The sequence below is a fragment of the Hyla sarda genome, chromosome 10, assembly GCF_029499605.1.
Source record: "Hyla sarda isolate aHylSar1 chromosome 10, aHylSar1.hap1, whole genome shotgun sequence".
Taxonomy (NCBI): Eukaryota; Metazoa; Chordata; class Amphibia; order Anura; family Hylidae; genus Hyla; species Hyla sarda.
In genome coordinates this window covers 136,124,261-136,136,609 of record NC_079198.1, presented here as the reverse complement: position 1 = coordinate 136,136,609, position 12,349 = coordinate 136,124,261, and the positions used below count along the sequence as shown (strand labels likewise).

Sequence of the window (12,349 nt, the reverse complement as noted above, 5' to 3'; positions counted from 1 at the left end):
TCCGTACAGAACATGGATCAGAACCAACCTAAAAGGTATGTTCACACTCTTTGGATTTGTTGTGGATGTACTGGATGGAATTGTGGAAGGAAAAGGAGCAGCTAATTGGATAAGATTGTAACAAATCTCGTGTGTACATTGACGTACAGCGCAGATAATGTGATCCACCGTAAGGGTCTGTTCACACATGCAGTGTCTGCTGCTGATTTTGATACTCACTGGGGGAGATTTATCAAAACCTGTGCAGAGGAAGAGTGGTGCAGTTGCCCATAGCAACCAATCAGATTGCTTCTTTCATTTTCCACAGGCCTCTAAAGAGGCCTGTGGAAAATGAAAGAAGCAATCTGATTGGTTGCTATTGGCAACTGCACCACTCTTCCTCTGCACAGGTTTTGATAAATCTCCCCAACTGACTTTAAATGTGAAACTAAATATGCACGTGTGTGAACGTGTCCTAAATGCTGATCTGTGTTGCGGATTTCTTTTGTATTTTCTCCACTCAATTCACTGGAAGAATCAAAATGCGTAAGGCTGGGTTCACACCACGCTTTTGCAATACAGTTTCCGTATACGTTTTCAATGTGAAAACCGTACAGAACCGTATTGAAAACCGTACGGAACCCGTATTGAAAACCGTATGCCAAACGATGCATCAGGTTGTGTCCATTTTGCATCTTGTACGGTTTTGGCCGTTTCTTTCCTGTACCCAAATCCGTAGCCTACCACGGTTTTTGGTCCGGGTGAAAAACTGCATTGAAACCGTATACGTTTTTTAAAAACATGGGAACCGTACAGAAACGTATGTGCGTACGGTTCCATGCGGTTTTTGACTTTGCACATGCGTAGTTCACTCTGAAAGTTTTTTTTCTTGGAATTTCAATCAAACAAGTGAAACTTTATTCATAAAGCAGTGAAAAGTTAAAAACATACCGTATTTTTCGCCGTATAAGACGAACTTTTTCTTCCCCAAAACTGGGGGGAAAAAGTCGGTGCGTCTTATACGGCGAATACACCCCTATCGCGGCGGTCCCTGCGGCCATCAACGGCCGGGACCCGCGGCTAATACAGGACATCACCGATCGCGGTGATGCCCTGTATTAACCCTTCAGATGCGGCGATCAAAGCTGACTGCCGCGTCTGAAGGGAAAGTGACACTAACCCGGCTGTTCAGCGATTTCACCGCGGCGGTCCCGAACAGCCCGACTGAATAGCCGGGTTAGTGCTTACAGGACACCGGGAGGGACCTTACCTGCCTCCTCGGTGTCTTCTCCGTTCAGGGATCCCCTGTATGGCTGGCGCTCTCCTTCCTCGTCATCACGTCGTCGCGTACGTGCGTCGGTGTGCGTAACGACGTGATGGCGGCAACGGAGAGCGAGGATACCCGGCCGGCAGCAGAGACATTCCGGAGCGACGGGGACACGGCGACAGCGATGGAGCGACATCCAGGGCAGCGGTGACGGGTCCGGAGCGGCGGGGACACGTGAGTATTACCTCCTATGCAGTGGGCTTCAATCTGCGGACCTCCAGATGTTGCAAAACTACAACTCCCAGCATGCCCGGACAGCCAACGGCTGTCCGGGCATGCTGGGAGTTGTAGTTTTGCAACATCTGGAGGTCCGCAGGTTGAAGACCACTATTGGGTTCAAAATCTTTATTTTTTTAGATTTTGACCCTAAAAATTGGGTGCGTCTTATACGCCGGTGCATCCTATAGGACGAAAAATACGGTTATTTTTTTTTTGCTTAAAAAACGGATGTAACGGACATCATTTTCATCCGTATATGGGTTAAAATTTGTACACACGTTTTGATACAATTTTGTACGGTTTTGAAGAATCCCGATACGGGATCTGTATTGCAAAAACGAGGTGTGAACCCAGACTAATAAGGCCAATGTACAGTGGATTTTCCAGCAGATTACTTGTGGATTTACAGCAATATCTGGAAGGTCAGGGGGGGAAAAAATCCATAACAAAAATGTTAACCCCCTACCTAGAGGATAGCTGATAACTAGCTAATCTAGGGGGGTTCAGTCTAATCACCGAGACCCTCGCAGTCATAAATTCAGAGCTTGATTGTTCCCTCTCCAATCCTCGGCAAGGTTCAGAATAAAGAGAATAAAGTGGTGGCTAAGCAAGTGTGCTGCTGCTTCTTTCACTTGGGGGGGGGGCAGAGCTATGACGTCACGAGCTCCCAGCTCCAGCGTTCAGAACAGTTTGTTCCTAACGCTGAGCAGCGGAGTACCCCTTTAATCCCTTAACGACGCAGGACGTAAATGTACGTCCTGGGTAGGTGGTACTTAACACACCAGGACGTACATTTACGTGCTATACATAACCGCGAGCATCGGAGCGATGCTCGGGTCATGTGCAGCAGGCGATCGCGCGGATGTCTGCCATCTACCCCTCAGATGCCGTGACCAATACAGATCACGGCATCTGGAGCATTGTAGACACAAAAACGGATGATCGGATCGCCCGCAGCGCTGCTGCGGCTATCCGATCATCCAGAACGGCAGACGGAGGTCCCCTCATCTGCCTCCGCTGCCTTCCATGGGTCTTCTGCTCTGGTCTGCGATCGATCAGACCAGAGCAGAAGATAGCCGATAACACTGATCAGTGTTATGTCCTATGCACAGCACTGAACAGTATTAGCAATCGAATGATTGCTATAAATAGTCCCCTATGGGGACTATTAAAGTGTAAAAATAAAAGGAAAAAAAGGCGAAAAAAAATAAATAAAAAGTGAAAACCCCCTCCCCCAATAAAAACTTAAATTGTCCCATTTTCCCTATTTCACCCCCAAAAAGTGTAAAAAAATAAAATAAAATATTTTTATATGCATATTTGGTTTTGCCGCGTGCGTAAATATCCCAACTATTAAATATCCCAAAATAAAATATTAATGATACCGTACGGTGAACGGTGTGAACGCAAAAAAAAAATCCCAAATTGCTGCTTTTTTATAACATTTTATTCCCCAAAAAATTATTAAAAAGTTTTATATAAGCAAATATGGTATCTATAAAAAGTACAGATCACGGCGCAAAAAATGAGCCCTCATACCACCGCTTATACGGAAAAATGAAAAAGTTATAGGTCTTGAAATAGGGGGATTTTAAACGTACTAATTTGGTTAAAAAGTTTGCGATTTTTTTTAAGCGCAACAGTAATAGTAAAGTATGTTACTATGGGTATCATTTTAATTGTATTGACCCAAATAATAAAGAACACATCATTTTTACTGTAAATTGTACGGCGTGAAAACAAAACCTGCGGTTTTCTTTTTAATTTCCCCACACAAATAGTATTTTTTTGGTTGCGCCATACATTTTATGGTAAAGTGAGTGATGGCATTACAACGGACAACTGGTCGCGCAAAAAACAAGCCCTCATACTAGTCCGTGGATGAAAACATAAAATAAAGTTATTTTTTGAAGGAGAGGAGGAAAAAACGAAAACGTAAAAATAAAATTGTCTGAGTCCTTAAAGGGGAATTCCAGGCAAAACTTTTTTTTATATATCAACTGGCTCCGGAAAGTTAAACAGATTTGTAAATTATTACTCAGGTAGAAAACAGACATGGTCGCACATCTACAATCTTGTATAATGATCCAATTGCTTCTCAGCATAATATCAAAAACTAACAGGTTGTTCGTATATCAGATCATTATACGAGATTGTAGATGTGCGACCATGTCTGTTTCTTCTACCCGAATTCACACTGTGTTTTCTATCCCCTCCTTTTTTTTTTGTTTGAACATGTGCTGCACTCTTCCCCACCCCCTCAGCCCAACCCTATATAAGTAGTATTTAGCTGCACATGGGCCATTTCTTTCCTAGCAGCCTCCCAGTCTGACTGGGAGAGCATGGTAAGTGAGCCATTACACCTTGTTCACACTGGTGTGGTGCTGTGCGGCGTCCGCTGCTGCCGTGTCTGCGGGGGGGTGGGGCCCATAGACTGGTTTGAGTGGCATTGGGGCCGCTCTGCCAGTGGGTCGTTCCCCCCCATGGGCACTGGTGTCGCGGCGGTGGTGGTGGTCGCAGCCCGGTGCTACGCCATTTTATGCTAGGGACGTTAGGGACCCACTCTAAATAGGTGGCCTTGATGTGGCGAGTGGGCTTGTACTTTTTGATCAAAAATGTATAATAACAACCTGTTAGTTTTTGATATTATACTGAGAAGCAATCAGATCATTATACAAGATTGTAGATGTGCGACCATGTCTGTCTTCTACCGGAGTAATAATTTACAAATCTGTTTAACTTTCCGGAGCCAGTTGATATATAAAAAAAAAGTTTTTGCCTGGAATACCCCTTTAAGGACTCAGACAATTTTATTTTTACGTGTTCGTTTTTTCCTCCTCGCCTTCAAAAAATAACTATATTTTATGTTTTCATCCACGGACTAGTATGAGGGCTTGTTTTTTGCGCGACCAGTTGTCCGTTGTAAAGATTCTTGATGTGTGACCATGTCTGTTTCTTCTACCCGAATTCAGATTTGTAAATTACTTCTATTAAAAAATCTTAATCCTTCCAATAGTTATTAGCTTCTGAAGTTGAGTTGTTGTTTTCTGTCTAACTGCTCTCTGATGACTCACGTCCCGGGAGCTGTCCAGCTCCTATGGGGATATTCTCCCATCATGCACAGCTCCCGGGACGTGACATCATCATTGAGCAGTTAGACAGAAAACTTCAGAAGCTAATAACTATTGGAAGGATTAAGATTTTTTAATAGAAGTAATTTACAAAACTGTTTAACTTTCCGGAGCCAGTTGATATATATATATATATATATATAAAAAAAGTTTTTGCCTGGAATACCCCTTTAAGGGATTAAATAAGTACTTGGAGCAGACCTGTGAAAGGAGATGTTGTCGTCTCTTGTCTGTCGAGAATCTCGAGTGGTGCAGCCGAGGGCAGAGCAGTGACGAGGCATCTAGAACCCAAAAGAAAGAGAATTTACATGAAAAAAAAAAGTTATAATGAATTGTTACTGCATAAAACCCCAGAACCAGCACAGCGTCATTCTGTCCTGTGAGCACTGGGCGGCGCTGTTTACTATACTGCTCTATAGATCCAGGACACTGTATATGACCCATGCGGTGCCCAAATGTCATCTCCTACAGTAATACAGGAATGGGCAGTCTATGGTATAAACAGTAAAGATAAGTCACCTTTGGTACCCTGAGCGTTGAGAAGACTACGGGGACCGCGGAGTCCCTTAGTCGCACCGTCTGTCCAGTCCGGTCAAACTGTGTATCTTGGAAGTGCTGCGAGCACAGGGAGCTGTGAACGGACGGGGTCCAGTCACTGCCGACGGCTGCGTGCGAGTGAGACACGGCATTCACCCACAGCGTCCTCCGAGACTCCTCTTTAGGAAATCTAGTGACAAGAGAAGTGAAACCTGTCAGTGCGGCAGATAACAGAGACAATAGAGTAGTGTTTCCATAACAGCGTGCCTCCGGATGTTGTAAAACTACAACTCCCAGCATGCCCGGACAGCCAATGGCTGTCCGGGCATGCTGGGAGTTTTAGTTTTGCAACAGCTGGAGGTCCGCAGTTTGGTGACCACTGTCCTAGATGATGCTTTGCCTTCTTCTGCACTCTCTAGTTTTAGTTTTGCAACAGCTGGAGGTCCGCAGTTTGGTGACCACTGTCCTAGATGATGCTTTGCCTTCTTCTGCACTCTCTAGTTTTAGTTTTGCAACAGCTGGAGGTCCACAGTTTGGTGACCACTGTCCTAGATGATGCTTTGCCTTCTTCTGCACTCTCTAGTTTTAGTTTTGCAACAGCTGGAGGTCCAGTTTGGTGACCACTGACCTAGATGATGCTTTGCCTTCTTCTGCCCCTACCCACTCTCTAGTTTTAGTTTTGCAACAGCTGGAGGTCCACAGTTTGGTGACCACTGACCTAGATGATGCTTTGCCTTCTTCTGCCCCTACCCACTCTCTAGTTTTAGTTTTGCAACAGCTGGAGGTCCACAGTTTGGTGACCACTGACCTAGATGATGCTTTGCCTTCTTCTGCCCCTACCCTCTCTCTAGTTTTAGTTTTGCAACAGCTGGAGGTCCACATTTTGGTGACAACTTATATATATATATATATATATATATATAAAAAAAAAAGTTTTTTCCTGGATAACCCCTTTAACATATCCCAATAACAGGGCTGGACAGAAGGTGTGACACTGGACACCAACAGGTCCCATTGACTTTCAATGGGGTCTCTCAGGTTTGGGAAGGGGCACATGGGCCGTATTTTGCTGCTGCGTATTTTCCTACCTATTGAAGTCAGTGGGTAGCAAAAGACGCAGCTATGGGTAGGACAATATGCAGCAGCAAATGTCAGGCAACATAAGGGTGACCTTACCCTAATTTATCCTGGCTTGTTATACATATGGGGGAGTGGCTGCCTCCATGTTGGCTCTTGCACCCCAGGTTGTAGTGCTCCAGGTCTATATAAACACATAAGGATATATACTCTCCATATATAGAGATAGATCCATACAGGTGGGGATGCTGGGGGCTGTAGTGCTCCAGGTCTATATAAACACCTAAGGATATATACTCCTCCATATATAGAGATAGATCCATACAGGTGGGGATGCTGGGGGTTGTAGTGCTCCAGGTCTATATAAACACCTAAGGATATATACTCCTCCATATATAGAGATAGATCCATACAGGTGGGGATGCTGGGGGCTGTAGTGCTCCAGGTCTATATAAACACATAAGGATATATACTCCTCCATATATAGAGATAGATCCATACAGGTGGGGATGCTGGGGGTTGTAGTGCTCCAGGTCTATATAAACACATAAGGATATATACTCCTCCATATATAGAGATAGATCCATACAGGTGGGGATGCTGGGGGTTGTAGTGCTCCAGGTCTATATAAACACCTAAGGATATATACTCCTCCATATATAGAGATAGATCCATACAGGTGGGGATGCTGGGGGTTGTAGTGCTCCAGGTCTATATAAACACATAAGGATATATACTCCTCCATATATAGAGATAGATCCATACAGGTGGGGATGCTGGGGGCTGTAGTGCTCCAGGTCTATATAAACACATAAGGATATATACTCCTCCATATATAGAGATAGATCCATACAGGTGGGGATGCTGGGGGTTGTAGTGCTCCAGGTCTATATAAACACATAAGGATATATACTCCTCCATATATAGAGATAGATCCATACAGGTGGGGATGCTGGGAGTTGTAGTGCTCCAGGTCTATATAAACACATAAGGATATATACTCCTCCATATATAGAGATAGATCCATACAGGTGGGGATGCTGGGGGTTGTAGTGCTCCAGGTCTATATAAACACCTAAGGATATATACTCCTCCATATATAGAGATAGATCCATACAGGTGGGGATGCTGGGGGCTGTAGTGCTCCAGGTCTATATAAACACATAAGGATATATACTCCTCCATATATAGAGATAGATCCATACAGGTGGGGATGCTGGGGGTTGTAGTGCTCCAGGTCTATATAAACACATAAGGATATATACTCCTCCATATATAGAGATAGATCCATACAGGTGGGGATGCTGGGAGTTGTAGTGCTCCAGGTCTATATAAACACATAAGGATATATACTCCTCCATATATAGAGATAGATCCATACAGGTGGGGATGCTGGGGGTTGTAGTGCTCCAGGTCTATATAAACACCTAAGGATATATACTCCTCCATATATAGAGATAGATCCATACAGGTGGGGATGCTGGGGGTTGTAGTGCCCCAGGTCTATATAAACACATAAGGATATATACTCCTCCATATATAGAGATAGATCCATACAGGTGGGGATGCTGGGGGTTGTAGTGCCCCAGGTCTATATAAACACATAATATACTCCTCCATATATAGAGATAGATCCATACAGGTGGGGATGCTGGGGGTTGTAGTGCTCCAGGTCTATATAAACACATAAGGATATATACTCCTCCATATATAGAGATAGATCCATACAGGTGGGGATGCTGGGGGTTGTAGTGCTCCAGGTCTATATAAACACATAAGGATATATACTCCTCCATATATAGAGATAGATCCATACAGGTGTTTGGTTTTGCTGTACACTATAGCATTGTTGACGACATTTTTCACGTACATCAACATAAAAAATAAACAGAAACAGTGAAACCGACACAAGGACGCAGTGTGAACCCAACCTAACACTGATCTACAGCATGCTGGGAGTTGTAGTTTGACAGCAGCTTTAGGGAGCGTTCACACTGAGGAATTCACGAGGAATAGTTTCGGTCAGGGAATTGTTGCCTTCTGTCATTTTATCCATCAAGCGGAAATGAAGAGGAATAATGGAGGTTATTTAAAGGAGTAGTCCAGTGGTGATTCAGTGGTGAGCAACTTATCCCCTATCTTAAGGATAGGGGATAAGTTTGAGATCGCGGGGGGTCCGACCCCTGGGGCCCCCCGCGATCTCCTCTACGGAGCCCCGACAGCCAGCGGGAAGGGGGCGTGTCGACCTCCGCACGAAGCGGCGGCCGACACGCCCCCTCAATACAACTCTATGGCAGAGCCGAAGCACTGCCTTCAGCAATCTCCGGCTCTGCCATAGAGATGTATTGAGGGGGCGTGTCGGCCGCCACTTCGTGCGGGGGTCGACACCCGCTATCTCGGAAGAGAGAGGGGGCCCCGTACAGAGAGATCGCGGGGGGCCCCAGCGGTCGGACCCCCCGCGGTCTCAAACTTATCCCCTATCCTTAGGATAGGGGATAAGTTTTTCACCACTAGACTACCCCTTTAATTCGACTTTTCTGAATTCCGCTCGAAAACGATGTCGGGCAGAACATTATTTTACCTTTGACTTCTATTGGATTCCGCTAGCTGAATTTCCACAGTGTGAACAGGACAGCGGAAAAATCATTAAAGGGGTACTCTGGTGGAAGCTTTTTTTTTTTTTTTTTTTTTTTTTTTTTTAATCAACTGGTGCCAGAAAGTTAAACAGATTTGTAAATTACTTCTTTAAAAAAAAAAAAAAAAAAAACAATCTTAATCCTTCCAGTACTTATTAGCTTCTGAATACTACAGAGGAAATTATTTTCTTTTTGGAACACAGAGCTCTCTGCTGACATCACAAGCACAGTGCTCTCTGCTGACATCTCTGTCCATTTTAGGAACTGTCCAGAGCAGCATATGTTTGCTATGGGGATTTTCTCCTACTCTGGACAGTTCTTAAAATGGACAGAGATGTCAGCAGAGAGCACTGTGCTCGTGATGTCAGCAGAGAGCACTGTGCTCGTGATGTCAGCAGAGAGCTCTGTGTTTCAAACAGAAAAGAGTTTCCACTGTAGTATTCAGCAGTTAATAAGTACTGGAAGGATGAAGATTTTTTAATAGAAGTAATTTACAGATCTGTTTAACTTTCTGGCACCAGTTGATAATAAAAAAATAAAAAAAAGTTTTTCACTGGAGTACCCCTTTAAAGTCAATGGGCAGAGGAGAAGTGCATTCATTTGGAGCGGAGAATTCAAGAGGAATTACTGAACGGACCCTTAGACCCCGCGGTTCTCTACTCGCTGCTCCAGCCACGTCACTTACCGGTGGAAGGTGATCCCCTTGCGTTTGGTCTGCGCTGTCTGGCGGTTGACACAGTTAGCAGCAGAACATGATCGCACCATTTCGTTCCTTTCAGGCGTGGATCCTGTCTGGGGGGGGGGGGGGGGGGCGGAGGAAAAAAAGACAAAAATTTACATTATAACGTGTGCGATCCGCTCATGTGACATCACTACTGAGGTCATGTGACGTCTGACACGTAGCAATCGCACCTGCACGATTTTAACTCAGTGTTACCCAAGCAGGGTTCCTCCAGCTGGGGCAAAACTACAACTCCCAACATGCCCGGACAGCCGTTGGCTGTCCGGGCATGCTGGGAGTTGTAGTTTTGCCCCAGCTGGAGGCATCCAGGTAGGGAAACACCGTAAGGTATCGCTTGCACCATAAGGTATCGCTTGCAGCGCTTTTCTATCGTTTCAACACATTCGCACCCCAATATCTCACGGGGTGACGTGATATTTCATCTGCAAAACTGCTGCACTGTGACGAATCCTCAGCTGCTGCACTGAGAGGGCATGCTGGAACTTCTAGTGTCCCAGGTCTCTATCTATAAACCCATAAGGAGATATACTCCTCCATATAGAGATAGATCCATACAGGTGGGGATGCTGGGGGTTGTAGTGCTCCAAGTCTTTATCTATCAACACAAGGAAATATACTCCTCCATATAGAGATAGATCCATACAGGTGGGGATGCTGGGGGTTGTAGTGCTCCAGATCTATATAAACACATAATATACTCCTCCATATAGAGACAGATCCATACAGGTGGGGATGCTGGGGGTTGTAGTGCTCCAGATCTATTTAAACACATAATATACTCCTCCATATATAGAGATAGAACCATACAGGTGGGGATGCTGGGGGTTGTAGTGCGCCAGGTCTATATCTATAAACACATAAGGATATATACTCCTCCATATATAGAAATAGATCCATACAGGTGGGGATGCTGGGGGTTGTAGTGCTCCAGGTCTATATAAACACAATATACTCCTCAATATAGAGATAGATCCATACAGGTGGGGGTGCTGGGGGTTGTAGTGCTCCAGGTCTACATAAACATATAATATACTCCTCCATATATAGAGATAGATCCATACAGGTGGGGATGCTGGGGGTTGTAGTGCGCCAGGTCTATATAAACACATAATATACTCCTCCATATATAGAGATAGAACCATACAGGTGGGGATGCTGGGGGTTGTAGTGCTCCAGATCTATATAAACACAATATACTCCTCCATATAGAGATAGATCCATACAGGTGGGGATGCTGGGGGTTGTAGTGCTCCAGGTCTATATAAACACATAAGGATATATACTCCTCCATACATAGAGATAGATCCATACAGGTGGGGATGCTGGGGGTTGTAGTGCTCCAGGTCTATATAAACACATAAGGATATATACTCCTCCATACATAGAGATAGATCCATACAGGTGGGGATGCTGGGGGTTGTAGTGCCCCAGGTCTATATAAACACATAACATACTCCTCCATATATACAGATAGAACTATACAGGTGGGGATGCTGGGGGTTGTAGTGCTCCAGATCTATATAAACACATAATATACTCCTCCATATATAGAGATAGATCCATACAGGTGGGGATGCTGGGGGTTGTAGTGCTCCAGGTCTATATAAACACATAATATACTCCTCCATATAGAGACAGATCCATACAGGTGGGGATGCTGGGGGTTGTAGTGCTCCAGGTCTATATAAACATAATATACTCCTGCATATATAGAGATAGAACCATACAGGTGGGGATGCTGGGGGTTGTAGTGCTCCAGGTCTATATAAACACATAATATACTCCTCCATATAGAGACAGCACCATACAGGTGGGGATGCTGGGGGTTGTAGTGCTCCAGATCTATATAAACACATAATATACTCCTCCATATAGAGACAGCACCATACAGGTGGGGATGCTGGGGGTTGTAGTAGTGGATGACACATGATCAGGACATAAACAAACATGATGGCCGCCTCACCCCTCCCCCATCCATAACCTATAGACATATACCTACCTGCCCGCTGCCTATACACGAACACCGAGTCCCCACCGGCAGGAGTCCGGGCTCACCCGCCTCCAGCCGCCCTCTCCATCCTCACTTTCCCCGGACTCATCCAGAGCACACAGCCCACCCGGTCCTCCGCCTATCACCACAGCGCCGTCTGCTGGACGGAGGAGCGCACTGCAGCGCCCATACTGTCACTGCAGCTCATATCTCCAATCTGGGGCTCAGGACATGATGGGGGTCGTAGTCCTGGAACAGCTAAAGGGCCACGGGCTAGGGGTCAGCTCAGTGTATCATGGAGGGGCACAATACAAGGAGTGTAAACTATAGACACCCCTGTAAGGCCCTGTTCACACTGTGGATTCTGAAGGCACAAAACGCACTTGTATTTAACCCTTTAAGGACACAATCAGTTTTCATTTTTTTGTGTGTGAGCTGTTTCTTCATTCCCAATGGGAGTTATACAAACTGCGCACAATAGCCCATTGCGCCATTTTTGGCTTCCCGAATAAGCTACTTCAAACATGAGCGCCAGTATGACGAGCATTCATTTCCAAAATGGATCCGAAACACGACCGGTTCACGCTGCGTACCCGTCTGCATTTCACTGTTTCCGTTACACTACTTTTAACCCTTTTTTCATTTTTGACAAACTTTTCAGAATTGCGGGCGGAATCCAATTGAACTCAATGGGGCTTGAATTTCAGCAGA

At 45.1% G+C, this 12,349-nt stretch overlaps 1 protein-coding gene across 2 annotated transcripts in view; it reads right to left on the bottom strand.

The window, feature by feature from the left end:
- THAP7 (THAP domain containing 7) overlaps window positions 1-11,778 on the bottom strand; it is a 37,979-nt gene extending 26,201 nt beyond the window's left edge. The window contains exons 1-4 of one of the 2 annotated variants that reach the window (XM_056543020.1): window positions 11,648-11,778; window positions 9,592-9,698; window positions 5,176-5,383; window positions 4,858-4,937 (exon numbers count right to left, since the gene is read on the bottom strand). In XM_056543020.1, coding sequence (XP_056398995.1) covers window positions 4,858-4,937; window positions 5,176-5,383; window positions 9,592-9,671 — 368 coding nt within the window. In that variant the 5' untranslated portion in view covers window positions 9,672-9,698; window positions 11,648-11,778. The remainder of the gene's footprint in view (window positions 1-4,857; window positions 4,938-5,175; window positions 5,384-9,591; window positions 9,699-11,647) is intronic. The other variant, XM_056543021.1, reaches the window with a different exon arrangement.
- Between the last annotated feature and the right edge of the window lie 571 nt (window positions 11,779-12,349).